Genomic DNA, 13,157 nt, shown 5'->3' with positions numbered 1-13,157 from the left:
AACACCCAAAGGCGATCACTGTATACTAAAGAGACTCATTTTCAAAAAGAATAGTTATTTACACCCTCCCATTTGTTTCATATTATAATAAATATTGATATATAAAACACAACCTACGTGAACAAGAAATAACCCACAAGTTGTATTTCTCAATGACACAAATGAATTCACAAATATAGAAGTCTCTGTTGTTAATAGATCAATACTCATTCCCTGTAATTCAGTTTGAACAATTTTGTCTTTAAAAAGTCTAAATTATTCAGTGTAATCTCAACTAATAATGATAACATTCTCCAATGCAGCTAGAAGAAGAAGAAAAAACAAGCGAGTAAAGTACAGTAGGCCAAAGTACAGTAGGCCAAAAGTAATCATGCATGATGCAAGAGAGCAAAGCTTGTAAATAAACTTCACCTGAAGGCTTAGTTTTCACAGATTTTCACTTTGTAGTTTTGCATATTTTCTGTTGTGCTGATTCAAATAAAAAGCTAAATATTGTTTATGAATATTTTAGTGACAAAATTTCATATTAAATGTGAACTTCAACCCAAACAGTTGACCAAAGGTACCAGGGTATTTTCCACTATCATAATAGGGGCGTGTCAGTGTGTGTGTGTGTGTGTGTCAGTGTGTGTGTGTGTGTGTGTAAGAGAGAGACCCCACTGACAAAAAAAAGTCCTTCCACGTCCCTGAATCACTGACTTTGGGTTTAATAAAGCAAACTTTCGTTATAACGAGTGGATACGGTGTAAGGAACAAGCTGGATTGTTGTTTAATCTCATGGGGGGTGTGGTTTAAGGGTTATAATGAGGTTACGTAATGAAAGGAGACGTGACCACGTTGGGCAATGGTACAAATGAGTCAGATAACAGGAACTCACTGAACATTTCGTTTCTTCTTCTCACGTTATCTCTGACAGACAGCACTCTGTCGCCGAGCCTCTGCTCTCTGCGGACGTACAAAGTGTGAGCTCCTTTAGTTTAAATGCTGCGGTCAACCGGGGAGGACACGTTCAGGAAGTCGGTCACAAAGCGAAGAATGTGAAAAGCGAAAGGATGTGCTCCACGGAAAACAACCCAGAGCTGCAGCCGACATGTAAGTGAATATTTGCGACTGTCGTCCGAGCTCGGTGAGTACGTTGTCATCGCAACGATCAGAAACTAGGCAGCGGTTACTTGGAGATGGCCTTAAACCTCCAGAGACACCGTATACAACCGAGCAGGGGACGCTGGTGGGTTAAGAGTTGCAAGCGCTGTCAGAGGATGAATGTGCCAAACGTTGATTATGTGGTGTCTTCCTATCCTCCTTCAGCGTCCGACCCGGCTCTCCTCCTGGAGCTGAAGACCAGGCGACCTCCGTCCTTGGTGGAGAGAGCTGGATGTGAGACCTGGAGTGTTGACTTCTCTCCGGATGGAGCTTGGTTCGCCTGGTCCATGGGACACGGGATCGTCTGGGTCGTCGCCTGGCCTCTCGACTCCGAGTAGGTTTTACTGTATATTTAATCCGCACGTGATGCATTCAGGTCGCCCTCGAAGATTCTGGTTTCCGCGTCAGGTGGAAGGTGGTGGTGGCAGGTCCTGCACGGGCTTTTCGAATGATTGATTGATTGATTTTTTTATTTGATTAATTGGGCACAGAGGCGCCCTCAGGCAACAAGAACACTTGTTTCGAAATGAATACAGTGACGAAAACACTGGGGACACTCGAGCTCAAGTGCAGCCCTGTTCCTTCTACAGAGGCTACTACACAAAAAGTGTAAACATCTTTTTATTTACAGTAACTGTTATGCAAAGTGACGGAATCTTTACTTAATCTAAAATATATCGGTAAGTCTAATAGTATTAAAAAATATATTTTATTTTTACCTAAAGTAAAATGTGTGTAGTTTTATCTGTAGTAATGCCGAACAATATGTGTCAGTTACTCTACAAAATCTGCAAAATAAATAACTGAAGCGTTAAAATAAGTACTATACTCGCATCAAAAAGACGAGAAACATAGGTACATTAAAAGTGTACTCGAGTAAATGTCCAAAATGCTCTTATCCAATGACGCTGGGCTTTGTAAGATTAACAGTGGCATGGGCGGGACGGGGTGGGGTGGGGATGGTGGTGGACAATCAGATTTAACTCCTTGTTTTCTCTTTTAATACACGCCTGTATTTATGTAAGAAATCGAGCCACCTGGGAAAAAGTATTACTTCATGTTCGGCTAGATCGAGTAAACAATTAAAATGTAACCTTATGATAATATCCTTTGGCTTCTATAACCCGTCTCTCTCTTGCACAACTCCACAATAATTATCAGTCCATTTCTGCACTGGCTTTTGTATTATAAAGATCCAGTGTTTAGTGTTATGTGTGCTTATGAAAGTTAATCCTAGTATGTGAAAATATCCTCATGCAGCTGAGTAGTATTTTGGAAATAAGGCATGAATGCGATAAAAACTCCAGAAAATAAGCATTAAAAGCAGCTATTGTTTAAAGTAAGATCAGATATAGATTTTAAAAATAGCTTTAAGTAATGCCATTTATTCCTTTTTTCCTTTATTTATTTATTAAAAACTCAAATTTTTCCGTGTTTAATATTAAACTTTTGGGTCTTGCTGTTATGCCCTACACCCCCACCCCCAACCCCCTACCTCTAAATTAGGCCCCTGAAATTATAGTATTTTTCTGTCTAGTGCCCACAAAGAATTTCCCTTCGGCTTAGCAGTGTTCATTAGTGCCAATTTGTTTGAAAAATGCTCAGCACTGCTGCCAATACCACACAAAATAACAAAACAGTTCTTTTTTTCTTTTTCTTTTTGTTGCAGTAAAGAGTTGTTGCTCCATGACCAATGTTTGAATTTGCCTAAATAATTAAATAAGGCAAAAAATGTGACTTACAACTTTAAATACTCAGTAGATTTTGTTGCTACATATGATAAAACATATGGAAGGAGGCAGAAGAATGCAAGTGCATGTATTCATTCCAGCTATTCTTTTTTTTAGGTTAACGTGAAAGAAAAAAAGCAAAACATGAAGACTCAAATTTCAGCTCTCAGTTTGCTGTGTAGTTGTTTAGATCTGCTGTGACCAGCAACACTTGAAAGCTGCATCATTTAATCACCAACTCTAGCTTCACACCGCCTACACTGGAGTTTTTTATGGCATCTGCACTCTTGGTGCTCCTCTCACCCACAGAGAAAGTCAAAATGGAGAGACTGACAGAGGAGACAAAAGCTTCAGTTGTGGTCACCCAGTGTGGGGGCTCGCCTTCGGGCCCAGACCTCCGAAATCAAATGCAACAGCGTGTCCGACTAAAACACGATCAAAAGGGAAAAACAGCCTGCTTCTGGCCACGGGCTTGGAGAACGGGGTGATCAAAATCTGGAATGTTTTAACAGGTGAGATTTTTCTTTTTCTGTAACTGTTAGTTGTGGTTGGCTACATTAAATTGATTTTTAAATCGTTTGTTTTCTCTTTTCCTTTCCTTTAGGCAGTGCTGTTTTTGATCTCCACGGCCATGAAGGGGTTGTAAGGGACCTGGTGTTTCCTCAGAATGGGACGCTCACACTCATATCATCCTCTCGGGACAAAACTTTGAGGATATGGGACCTGGCTCATAAAGGTATTTTTCAGATATTTATGAAAAATATCTGTGAGTGGCAGTCACAAACTGCCTCATTTTTAAAAAATGTTTTTGACAAAACATAATCTATATATTTGGTGCGTCCTTTTTACTTGGGCTCAAATTGTTTTCTTGCAGATAACCTTAGAACTGCAAAGCTTTTCAGCTGAATTTTCAAATGTCAAAGTACACCTCGAGCTTGCCTGATCACGCATTTAGAAAACCGTTAAATATTAACTGTCACGTGTCACCAAACAACTCTGGAGGCTTTGCAGACAGGGTCTTAATGACTGAAGCTCTGTCTATTCATTACTTCACCCCTGTTTAATCTTGTGAAACTCGGCTGAAATAAACCTTCTGTTCTAATGTAAGAGGTTAAAGCCAGCAGATGGCTGTGCTTACACATTCAGGAATCAGTCTCCACCACTCCAGGAGCTGAGATGTGCTGTCATTTTAAAAAATAAAACAAAAACAATGAGACTTTGTAGTCTCTCGTCTACATTTACATCCATGCTTTTCCTGTCCGTTTTAGGGAAAAAGGTGCAGGTGCTTTATGGCCATAAAGACTGGATCAGTTCCTGCTGCGTATCATCTGACTGCAGCATGATTGCGTCTGTCGGGAGATTTGACAGGGTGAGGTGTTTCGTTGCAAAAGTATATTAGGTCATATTCATCAAGTATTCAGCATTGTAAAAGATAACTTTAGTAATTTGTTTGTGCATTTCTGCACTTTTTATGTTTGTGTAGGTAAAACTCAAACACTTGTAAATGCTTAATGTCTCTAAGCTTGCTGAATGTGTCCTTTTGTCCTTCTTTTTATCAGTTTTTAATGAACATTATCTACATGGATTTGGGCGACCCTGTTCATTTAGCTCTGTGTCAAATTTAATGTTTGTCCACAAGTCTAATCAGGAGAATGGCTCAAAGTGTGTGATACAAACTGTCTCAAAGGGCAGCTTTAAATGCAATTCTGCATCACGTAAATTTTTCTAGGACAATGAAATTAGTTTGCAGGTATATTCAAGTATTTTCCTATTTGAATTCTTGCTCCTAACAAGTTTGTTGATATTAGCTTATGTAAAGTATTTAATCTTCTACAATCTTCAGTTATTTTAGTGGTGTTTTCTTTTGACAGCTACCAGTATTGATGGATATGAGTTGCATACGTCATAGACAAATTATAGGGAAAACCTGAATGCTTGATCTCTCCATTGAGGGTGGCTCTGTTATGCTGTGGGGTATTTTAGGACATGTTGTTTTCAGTAATAATCTTTATCTGGTGATGAAACAGTTGTATCTAAAGACACTGGTTGGTTTGAGTATGAAAATACTAAGACTTATATTTTATGTCTTTAAGATAAGATAAGATAACCTTTATTAGTCCCACACGTGGGAAATTTGTTTTGTCACAGCAGGAAGTGGACAGTGCACTTTAGTCAGCTGACACCAACCCAGTTAAACAGTTAACCCAGTTAAACACCTATAGGAAATAATCCATTTTCAGTGAAGTTTATTTTCAAGTGGGTGCTTCTGAATATCTAGTGTAGTATGTGAGTGTTTTACCTGCTCCTGCTATTAAATTTTTTAGGCCATTTAGCATCTTCTAGAAACTTCTGGAGCACCAGGGAAGTCTTAACATTCTGCCAATTTCACATATTCTCATTTTCAAAGGAAAGCAGACAGCATAACGTTGCGTAATAGTAGACTTTAAGAGCATAGTCACTCACTGCTGCGTGGTTCAGGGTGTCCTGCTGACACCAAGGAAGTACATCACTGACAAATTACTAGCTTTTGTAAAAACATTTTTTTAAAGGCATTTCAAATTCTGCAGCAATTAATTACCCCAGGGACAAACTACTTTGAGTGTCGACTAAACCTACATTAATTTTCCAAATTAAAAACAGCCCTTCCAGCAAGGTATAAAGTCTCATTAACCCTGCATGATTATACTTTGATCAGATGGTGTGTCTGTGGAGTCTACGTTCATATACATTCATCAGGAACCTGACAGGAGGGGCCCACAAGACCGTGTACCTCCTGTCTTCTTGTGACTTCTCTCCTGACGGGGCAATTCTCGCCACTGCAGCCTTCAGCGGCTCCAGTTGGTGGATCGACCTCTGGGACCCATACACAGCAGAGAAGCTGGCCACTCTGGCGTAAGTTTGTACAACTTTGAGGGTTAAAATTGTGCACAAAGACTCCATTTTATGGGTTACATAAGAAGACCGCAAATTACTCAAATAAACGGGTTGTTACCACTGAGTTTAAGTACAGAAGCTTAAATCTGCGAACCAAACACAGCCCACACTGTCATTATCTCTGTTTGCGTATGACACGGCGTGTGAAAGTATGTCCTAGTGTCCTTGTCTTTTGCAATCTGTTTTGTATGTATACTATGTGAGACGTCTGACTTTGACTTGTGCAGTTCAAAGTCATCACTCTTTCTCTTCTGCACAGTGACTACTTTGAAGATTATGGGCAAAACCAAATATCAGCAATACAGTTCTCTCCAAACGGTCTGCACTTGACACTTGTGACAGACGACAGGTCAGTCATCTGAAAATGGTATATTATATAACTTAAACGTTTTACACACTGGACAGATGCTTTCAGACAGATGTGTTGCGTTTGCAGAGCTCTTAGGATTTGGGAGCTGGGGGAGAAAGGGATGGTGATGGAGACGAAAAGAGACAGAGACTCTAACGGACTGTGCTGCAAGTACCATCCACAAGGGGGAGTTGTTGCTACGGGGTAAGGATGCTCTCATTTCAGCATAGATTCACAATATTACAGAGGGTGGTCGATAGACATTATATGCCAAAATTCATAGTTTACCCTCCTTCCTAGCTTTATTTTATTTTTTTTTTTTTATAAAGCATATTTATACAGCTAAACTTATCCCTGAAATTAGGTTCTCATATCATTCATTTTAGTCAAGAAAAAAACCCCACACCAGTTATTAAGCTGTTAAATATAATATATTGGTGGGGGGATCAGATATGCAGATCCAACTAGTGCAGTGGCTCCTTTGAAAATACAAAAGCGGCTGAAAGCAATGCAGTGTCTAAAAACTCTGTTCTAATACATAATGCTGGTAAATTACAAGCAACGATTTGTCTTTTTGAGTACTAATAGTTAAAACTACCTGTCGGTACCATGGTAACATCAATCTTAGGCTTGAGTTAGTATGGAAGTTTGATTCATTTAAAGCTGAAAATGAGACCTGTCTTTACAGTATTGACACCATCTGATTTGCATTAGACTGATTAAATCTATAAGCAAAATTAGGACCATCCCTGTACACACCAGTCTAAAGTATCTTTGTGAAAAATGGCCCCTAAATAAACATGCAAGTGTGTCTCTTCTGGCAGAACCAGAGATGGCCACGTGAGGTTCTGGAGGGCACCCAGTGCGGTGCCCAGCTTGTGCCACCTGTGTCGATCTATCCTGCGCCACTCTATCTCCACGCACCAGATTGAGGCGCTGCCCCTCCCCAAGAGGATCCTCGAGTACCTCACCTACAAAAACATCCCAGAACGCCTCAAGTCCTGCTGCTCCTCAGATGAAGAGGAGTGGGAAAGTTAAATAGGAACTTTAAAAACAAATAACTGACATTTCCAGCGATGTATTGCCTTGTATTTTCTGATAACAAATGCTTTTGAAAGGTTGAAGCAGATTAAGCATATTTTAAGATACTTTAGATGCAACATTCCTGCACTAAGATTTCATTTATTGCACTACTGCGGTACTAAAAAGCATACATTCAGTGTTCACATTGTTGACTTGAATAACAGTTTTATACTATTAATTTATTGTGTAAATATCAGATATATATAATTTCTAATTCCTGTGTTTACCATTATATGCACTGCTAATGTACTGGCACATTAATATTACAGCAACTGGACTTATAAGAAAGGGTTTTATTAAACTGATTAAAACATACACATGTTCAGCGACTTTTTATTTTGGACACAAGAATGAACTGATTACCTGGTTGCAGTGAACAGATACTAAACTGAAAATAGGATTTTCCAAGTCCGCCTTTTAACCAAAAGTGCCAAAAGGATCTTTTTTTTTTTTTTTTTTTTCCCCCCTGTGCTGACCACCTTCCATCTTGGTTCTGTATGCAGATGTGAGTGAGTCAGATAGCTGCTAGCACTGTTCCAGACATCTTTTACACTGTACAGTAGGTTCATTGTGGTGGGCAATTATGCACTGGACACAGTTTTCCTCCCAAATAAACAAATAACTGGTTATCCTTTTTACTCTGATGCCCACTCTGTGGAAAAAGGCCATCGCTGCATTACTGTATCTAAGGTGCTTCGCTGACCACGAGCTCTCTCACTGCCTGGAAAGCTGCAACCATGGAGCTCAGCTGGATCTTCTCGCTGGTTCCTGATGCAAGCCGATGTCTGAAGAGATGGAACATTGTGAGCAATAATGGAAATAAAAAATTTGCCACGACGTGTGGAAATCAACATGTTGGCGTCTTTATTATATTAACATGACTTGTTACATTGTAAATATTTTTTAAAAAGCATCACACTTACTCTACGTCGGCCAACTTGATGAGCAGACTAATCCGAATAGCGGGAGGAAAATCCACTTTAAAGAAAAAAAATTAAAAAAATTACATACTTGGCTTTTGAGGGTAAAAATAGAAAACCTTTCATTAATGCACAAACTTGTGAGCTTAAAACTTAGCCAACACTGAACATGTTACTAACCGCTAACCCTTTCAGTGGATTTTAAAGTGGCCCCATTACATGTTTTCTGTAACATGTGCTGTTACTATGGTTGACACTCATGTTACACATGGCCAAAGACTGCGCCAAATACTTTATGGTTAGGGCAGGTCTGTGAGCACAGCAACCCCATCCACCTGTTCAAACCTTATGTTTGCGAGAGGCAGCCAATCAAAAGTTGGCATAAAAGGAGGATGGCTTTTGTGCTGGGGTGCTTGAATTAAAGAAAGAAAGAAAAACGTGGGATTTTCTTTTTCTTACCTCTGTGTACAAGCAGATGAACCTCAGTGAGAATATCATGCAAAGCCAAACCTTTCAAAGTCTTCAGCTCGAGGATTTCTGTCATCAATGTGTTAAAGAAATGCAAGATCATAAACTGTACTACTAATATGAGTTTTTTTTGTTAACCCACCATTAAAAAAAAGTCACTGAATCCTGAAAAACATTTGCAAAGCATTTAGGTACAGCTAGCTTCTATTAACCTGAAGTTTTATCATTTGCAAGGAGGAAACGTTCTTTCTTGGAATATGGAATATGCTAAACTTCATAAGAAATCTACAGAGCATAAAAAGGGATAGTCAAAAACAGAAAATGTGCAAGTTTCATAGAACTTAAATATAGGATACGGTTGTATGCTGAAGTAAAATCTTTGTTGAGGCACCAGTCGAGGATGTTGGCTATGTCTGAGCGGAGGGGGTGCCCTGTGCAGGTGTACACTGTGTCTTCTGTGACCTTCCCGTAGGCCATACTTGTGCTCTGAAATCACAGAGATGGGTAAACTGTACTGCATGTCATCCATCGGCAGTTTGGATATATAACATATACTACTCATCGGCCACTTCATTAGATATGCCCGTTTGACTTCATCTCATCTCAGACTGGTTTCTTGAACATGATAATAAATTTATTGTATGTAAATGGCCTCCACATTCACCAAATCACAATCCAATAGAGCACCTTTGGGATATATATTGGATGCGAAATGTACTTGAGATTTATATCCTGAATGTGAAGCAGAAAAATCTGAAGCAACTGTGTGGACCAACATCTCTCAGGAATGGCACAAAGAAATAAGGCAGCTCTGAAGGCAAAATGGGAGTCCACCCCAGCACCAGACGGTGTAACTAATGAAGTGGCCAGTGGCTATATTTTGCCTGTTTTAAAACGGTCACACTGAATATGACATCCACATCTTAAACAGAGCCGATGATGAACTTCTGGCCATACCTGCAGTATGTTGAGCGATCTTCTCATGTCACCTGTTGATAAGGTCACGATACCCTTCATTCCATCTGGCGTGATGTCAATACTGTCACAAAAAGTAATGACATAATCAACTATTTTTAAATCATATCAAAGTTAAATTAAAACTTGCGACATGAACACATAACTGATGACATTTAATAAATAGAGCAATCAAAAATAGTTCCAAGTCCGTTCATTAATTTCTTCCATCTCAAGTTACATGTACCAATAAATGTGAAACAATGAGAAAATTCATTTCCTATTGTGGTATTTGTTGGTTTTTCAGGGCTTGGTACAGTTGAGAGGACAGGGTTGATGTTGCCCCCTGATTTAAACTGTTTTCAAACACACAGAGAAGCCCTAAACTTCTAAAAATTACCCAACAGAAACGTAACATAAGAACAAAGACTCTAGATTTTAAACAACCTTTAATGTGGTTGGTATTATGTCTGTCTCTAAACTACCATAAAAATAGAGAATGTTCATTTAGAAGGAAATGAACAAACTTATAAATTCAGCAGGGGATCAAATAATTATTTCTCTCACTATAGGCAGACTAGCGGAGCCCAGTGGAGGCCAACAGGTACAAATACATTTGTCAAGTTCATTAGCAATTCTGGGAATAATTCAATGAGATGTAAAAACAAAAACGAAAAAAACAACAGTAAGTGGAGAGAAAGCATTCACACATTAACTCACTTCTCCTGCTGGATAACGTGCTCCAACCGAGGGATCATCTGGTCTGGCGAAAGGGGACCAAAGCGGAACCTGGTGCAGCGAGATTGCAGGGCGGGGATGATCTTGGACAGGTAGTTGCAAATGAGACAGAATCGAGTGTTTTCTGTGAACTTCTCAATGACTGAGACAGAGAGCAAGGGTGGGATGAAAGCAGGGAAACAAGTTTAAAATGTAAATTCTGGCAACATCTTAGTCAATAAAAAAAAAAAATCCACTTTTTTGAATAATCTATCCTAAGTACTTGCTAAATGTTGCTAAGATTGTGCAGGACACTCGTAAACCACCTCATTGAGAATTTAGAATTGACAGTAATATACTAATAATACCATCCACTGTTCCTTCACCATGCATCTATTTAGAACTATAAAACAGCACTGCACAGCAATAGATGCTTTATAAATGAAATATGGAAACATTATTAGAAAAACACAGGTTGGACTAAATTTACAAAATATTTTACAGTTAAATTCAATAATTATTTCCACTCTTCTGGAAAGCAAAGCTTTTTAAATAAATATCCAGGTTTAAAAGTAGATACACTGTAAGTCAGCAGCAGCCAAATTGCCTGCTCACTGAGCCGTGTGCCTCACAGTGGGTAGTGCCTGAACGAACAGATGGCTTACCTCGACGCAATGCATTCTGGGCATCCTGGGTCATGGCATCGGCCTCGTCTAGTATCACCAACTTGAAGCCCTTCCTGAAGGACAAGATAAATAAAAAAAGGCAGCAGCTTACATTTCCACTGCACTTCTTAACTGCATGTAAAAGTACTGAGAACACTTATTTCTGATCAAAATCTCTATAAGTGTTTTAGTCTTACTTGAAGATGGTCCTGGTGCTGGCAAAACTCAGAATGGGACCTCGTACTACATCAATACCTCTGTCATCAGATGCATTGAGCTATAAAGCAAAATTAATTATATTTTAATGTAAAATGGCAGAGTTACAAGTTAAAAAACCTTTACAATTCAGCAAATCCAAATCTTCTAATGAGGAGTTGTAACATACCTCCAACACCATAGAGTTGAACTCCTTCTCTTTGTACAGCTGCCTGGCACAAGCGAGTATGGTTGAGGTTTTTCCCGTTCCAGGTGGGCCGTAGAACAAAAGGTGCGGAAGCTTGTCCTCACTGATAAACCTTTGGACTGGAAATAAAAAGAACAAATGAAAATCAGTTTAAATACAAGTGACCGACGTTTCTTTAACAATCCACATATGCACCCCCCTTGAATAGTTCTATAAATTTGAAACACAAAAGTTTTAAGCAAGTTGACTCAGTACCATGACTCATTAATGACAGTGACGGTATAACCACAGTAAACAAGCTCAGGAGTCAAAAACACTGACAGATAGCATTGAGTTTATCAGTTTATTAAGGTTTAAAAGTAGTTTGCTTATCCATAAGTGTCATGTTATACAGTTTTATAGTACTGTTATTCTGGCAGTCCACATACTTACTAGTGCTCAGAATATCTTTGTGTGAAATCAGATCATCAAGTGTCTGTGGTCTGTATTTTTCAACCCTGAAACAGGAAAACACACACACGCATTCATACTTGCGATAACTACTGAGTTTACAGCATGGCAAATAAGCAACCTCGAATGAATTTTAAAGCAAATTATTGAAACGTCTACGGATACATATGATAAGCGCTGACAAACGTTGACATATCCCATTACAGATGCCCACTTTTTAGTTCGGCATCCTTATTTTTTTTCGTAATATCACCCTTTATTATAAACAAAACGTCAACCTTACAGCACTTTCACCGCAGTCAGAAGCTGCAGGTTTTCGGTTAACCTGTTGCTGAAGTGGCACCATGTTAATGCTTGATGGACTGATAAGATTTATGTAAGCCGAACTGAAGATAAGTTCATTTCCTTCCATTTTACAAATATGCGTAATAACTAACGTCATTTCTAAATGTACATAAAGCTATCAGTTCACAGAATGCATCAGTCTACTCAGTGCAGTGAGCAGCTAGCTTGACAGTAGGCATGTTAGCTAGCTAGCAATAACTTTTTGAACCATTCTGTGATAAACAGCGACTTTCAGCTCACCATGGTAAATTTCTGGTCTGTAGCGGCGCTTTACTTGTAGAAGCCATGTATCCTACCAAGCGTGAATTTTACGCCAAGCTGAGCTAAAGGGTTCCAGAGTTTAAGCCACTGCGATTACTACTGTTGATGGCCCTGTTTGGCGCGCTCCGCAAACAAAACGTACGTCACACGTCACCACGTACAACCAATGAAATCACATTGTCGTTTTCATGGGCGGAGTATCGGTGACTCGTTCTCTTCTGTAAAAAGTAATAACGGGATTTAGAAATTGTAACAATAAAAGATACACAATATCAAACATCATAAAAACGAAGGTATATGTCTCCTCTTTCATTTTTAAATATTGTCTCTCCCATTTTGAACAATTCCTTTCCTTAATCAGTGAAAATGAAAATCAAACTCAGCAGTAGATTTTTTGTTTTTTTATCCAACAGCAAGAACTAGAAGTCTTTAAAGATGGCATATGGTACTGAAGTCTGAATCACCAATTTAAACAAAAGAAAAAAAGTATTCTGGCTATCTTGATTTTTAAAATAAAAGTCACTTGCACTAAACGTCTTGTTAAATTTTAAAAAAAATAAAATAAAGTCTACTCCTTTCCTTCTTAGATGTAGTTTGTTCACTTTTATACGACACTGACATCTTAATCTCATTATAGTTTATCTTTGTAAGCTTCACAATTGTTCTTGCAAAATAGAGTCTTTTAATATTTAACCATCTTAAAACATGACAAAGAGTGTCAGAAATGTTTTCTAC

General features: G+C 38.8%; 2 protein-coding genes across 3 annotated transcripts; one reads left to right on the top strand and one right to left on the bottom strand.

The window, feature by feature from the left end:
- The first annotated feature begins 781 nt into the window (after nt 1-781).
- On the top strand, nt 782-7,554 carry wsb2 (WD repeat and SOCS box containing 2). Of its 2 annotated transcripts, none has more exons than XM_003454149.5 (9): nt 782-1,092; nt 1,309-1,477; nt 3,183-3,385; nt 3,478-3,609; nt 4,142-4,242; nt 5,569-5,765; nt 6,067-6,156; nt 6,244-6,360; nt 6,981-7,554. In XM_003454149.5, exons 1-9 carry the CDS (start codon nt 1,053-1,055, stop codon nt 7,192-7,194), a joined length of 1,263 nt encoding a protein of 420 aa, XP_003454197.1. In that variant the 5' UTR covers nt 782-1,052; the 3' UTR covers nt 7,195-7,554. The 2 variants fall into 2 exon arrangements, with proteins under 2 accessions (XP_003454197.1, XP_005473675.1); XM_005473618.2 differs by having other exon boundaries at nt 1,086-1,228.
- rfc5 (replication factor C (activator 1) 5) lies at nt 7,385-12,593 on the bottom strand. Its single transcript, XM_003454170.5, has 11 exons — nt 12,402-12,593; nt 11,799-11,863; nt 11,349-11,485; nt 11,161-11,240; nt 10,964-11,037; nt 10,302-10,461; nt 9,585-9,666; nt 8,984-9,113; nt 8,619-8,696; nt 8,163-8,217; nt 7,385-8,024 (listed from the first exon to the last, which is right to left on the bottom strand). Exons 1-11 carry the CDS (start codon nt 12,446-12,448, stop codon nt 7,925-7,927), a joined length of 1,008 nt encoding a protein of 335 aa, XP_003454218.1. The 5' UTR covers nt 12,449-12,593; the 3' UTR covers nt 7,385-7,924.
- Between the last annotated feature and the right edge of the window lie 564 nt (nt 12,594-13,157).

Source organism: Oreochromis niloticus, linkage group LG12, assembly GCF_001858045.2.
Source record: "Oreochromis niloticus isolate F11D_XX linkage group LG12, O_niloticus_UMD_NMBU, whole genome shotgun sequence".
Lineage (NCBI taxonomy): Eukaryota > Metazoa > Chordata > Actinopteri > Cichliformes > Cichlidae > Oreochromis > Oreochromis niloticus.
Note: the sequence above shows the minus strand (reverse complement) of the source record. Positions and strands in the feature narration are given on the sequence as shown.